The sequence below is a fragment of the Ruditapes philippinarum genome, unplaced genomic scaffold, assembly GCF_026571515.1.
Source record: "Ruditapes philippinarum isolate M1 unplaced genomic scaffold, ASM2657151v2 ctg3378_1_1_1_1, whole genome shotgun sequence".
NCBI lineage: Eukaryota > Metazoa > Mollusca > Bivalvia > Venerida > Veneridae > Ruditapes > Ruditapes philippinarum.
In genome coordinates this window covers 109,855-112,702 of record NW_026860345.1, presented here as the reverse complement: position 1 = coordinate 112,702, position 2,848 = coordinate 109,855, and the positions used below count along the sequence as shown (strand labels likewise).

The 2,848-nt window shown below is 35.5% G+C and overlaps 1 protein-coding gene across 1 annotated transcript; it reads left to right on the top strand.

The window, feature by feature from the left end:
• Positions 1 to 1,235: 1,235 nt before the first annotated feature.
• LOC132759713 (uncharacterized) lies at positions 1,236 to 2,213 on the top strand. The gene has a single exon (XM_060751532.1). It carries the CDS (start codon positions 1,236 to 1,238, stop codon positions 2,211 to 2,213), a length of 978 nt encoding a protein of 325 aa, XP_060607515.1.
• The last annotated feature ends 635 nt before the right edge of the window (positions 2,214 to 2,848 follow it).

Sequence of the window (2,848 nt, the reverse complement as noted above, 5' to 3'; positions counted from 1 at the left end):
GTGTTTATTCAATCATTATGGCAGAAAAACATCGACTGGGATGACAATTTGACTAAAGAAGATCAAGAAAAATGGTTGTCTATTTTAATAGATATTCGCAAAATAGACACGTTGCAATTTCAAAGATGCGTTTGTGCGTTCACAGGACATTCTAAGAAATACTTATTGTTATGTTTCTGTGATGCATCGGAAAAGGCATTCTCAACAGTGATATATTTGCATGTTTCAGAGAAAAATACAACCGATGTAAATGTAATATTTGCAAAGACAAGACTTGCGCCTATTAAGAAACTAACAATTCCTAGGTTGGAGCTTCTAGCAGTTCTGATCGGACTGAGGTGCTTAAAATTTGTTAAAGAGCAATTAAGAGTGCCTATTGAAAGGCAATTTTTATGGACAGATTCGAAATGTGTTTTACAATGGGTTACGTCGGATAAGAAATTACCGTTATTTGTAAAGAACAGAGTCAGTGAAATCAAAGAGCACATTGATGTTAACATGACATACATACCAAGTAAAGAAAATCCAGCAGATGTTGCATCCCGAGGGACAACACTGGAAACATTAGCAACTGACTCTAATTGGTGGCACGGTCCTAAATGGTTGTTGAAGCCTACCTCTGATTGGCCAACCGATTATCAAAAAAACGATGATAGCTCACAAATAGTTGAAATGGAAGAACAAACAAACAAACAAGACAAAAAAGAGACAATGTTAATGCAAACTAAAATTAATGCGGAAGAACATAGTAATAATCCTCCATTTGACATTGACAGTAAAAGATTTTCTTCTCTTACAAGACTGCTAAGAGTAACCGCTTTTGTGTTGCGATTCATACAGAAACTAAAGAAAGTTGAAAGAAAATATGATTATTTAGAATGTGAAGAATTGTTAGAAGCTGAGAACATGTGGATTAAGCATATTCAAGAAACTCATTTTCAAAGTGACATCAATTCTATTCGAGCTAAAAAAGGTACAAATAGACAACAACAATTAGGGCTATTTCTTGACGAACAAGGGTTATTAAGATGCACTGGAAGGCTTGAAAATGCGAATTTAAGTGAAGGTGCCAGACAACCAATACTTCTTCCAAGGAACGATCATTTTACTGAATTGATTGTGGAAAAAACGCATAAAGAACTACTACATAGCGGTGTTTCGCAGACGCTTGCAACAACGAGACAAAGATTCTGTGCTTAGTAACTCGTGCTGTGCACCTTGAACTAGTTTGTGACATGACCACAGAAGAATTTCTCTTAGGTTACCGTCGTTTCATAGCTCAAAGAGGTACTCCATCGCATATAATTAGTGATAATGCAAAGCAGTTTAAAGCCGCTAGTTTAGTGATAGATAAGATATGGCATTGTATATTACATAGTCATGAAGTTCAAAGCTACTCTGCAAATGCAAACATCCAATGGAAGTTTATAATAGAGCTCGCGCCCTGGATGGGAGGATTTTACGAGAGGCTAGTCGGTCTTGTAAAAAGATCATTCAGAAAAGCTGTGGGGCGAAAACTCTTAACTATCATTCAAGCTCAAACACTTATCAAAGAAATTGAAGCCGTAGTGAACTCAAGACCTTTAGTCTATATTGGTGATGATGTAAACTCTACAATTGCATTAACACCGAGTCATTTTCTTACGTTGAATCCAAAGATCGGTATTCCACAAGTTTCGGACGAAAATGACAGTGAATATTTGCCAACAGAAAGCTCTTCGGAAAAGTTGTTGAAAATTTGGAAGAAAGGTCAAAAACTTTTAAATAAATTTTGGCAAATATGGAAGAATGATTACTTACTAAGCTTACGAGAAAGAATGCAAACACGTTTGAAAGCAAGTCGTATTCAGTCGCCTGTAAATCCAACAATTGGAGATATTGTTATTGTAAAAGAAAACTTTTCTCGAGGCAACTGGAAACTGGCAAAAATTGAGAAGTTAAATGTCAGTCGAGATGGTGCTATAAGATCATGTCAAATTAAATTGGCTTCAGGAAATGTTCTGAATCGTCCAATGAATTTACTTTTTCCCATTGAAACGACTCAAAATGATATAGTTACAAAAGAAAAAAGTGATGAAAATGTGCTTGAAGAGCAATTAATACGTTCAAACAGAAACAAAAACAAGATGCAAAGTTATCAGATGTCCGAACGTAATGTACGTTCTGCAGCATCAAAAGCGTTAAAAGCAATTAAACAACAGTTATCCGAATAAAAAGTGAATAGTTAAGGCGGAGTTTAATTAAAAACTATGTTCACTTTAACGTTAACGATTGTACACTGTGAATGCTCCGCCGGATATTTGTTTGTTTACGCAAGACTCACATGTACAAATAACCTCAACGGAGCATAGTTACTGTGTAAAATTACCCAAAGTTTTTCTCGCAAAAATCGTGCAAATCATGGAAATAGCATATAAAATAAGAAGAAACTTTGTATTGTGTCATCATTTCACAGTAGACACCTACAGATAAATATTAGAAAAATCGCAAAAATATTAAAATGTATCAATGCGATACTTGTCAAAAGATGTATAAGTATAAGAGAAATCTACTTCGACATGTTAAAGAACGACACAGAGAGGTTGAACATTGGAATTGTCCTGTTGAGGAATGCACATCCAAATTCATTCGTCGGGGATATTTGTGCAAACATTTGATACTAAAACATGGCTACACATCATTGAAGTCACGTGAATCTGCTATATCAGCCACCAGAGGAAACGCGTATTCACAGAACTCATACTACGATGACGTCAGCGACGATGATTCTATATTAGATTTATTGTCATACAACGACACACACAACGACTTTGGGCCAGTTTTAGACAGTTTTGATTTGAACATGCTT

What these genes read in the sequence shown, in the direction of transcription:
- LOC132759713 (XM_060751532.1), top strand. Translation starts at nt 1,236, where the DNA reads ATGACCACAGAAGAATTTCTCTTAGGTTACCGTCGTTTCATAGCTCAA.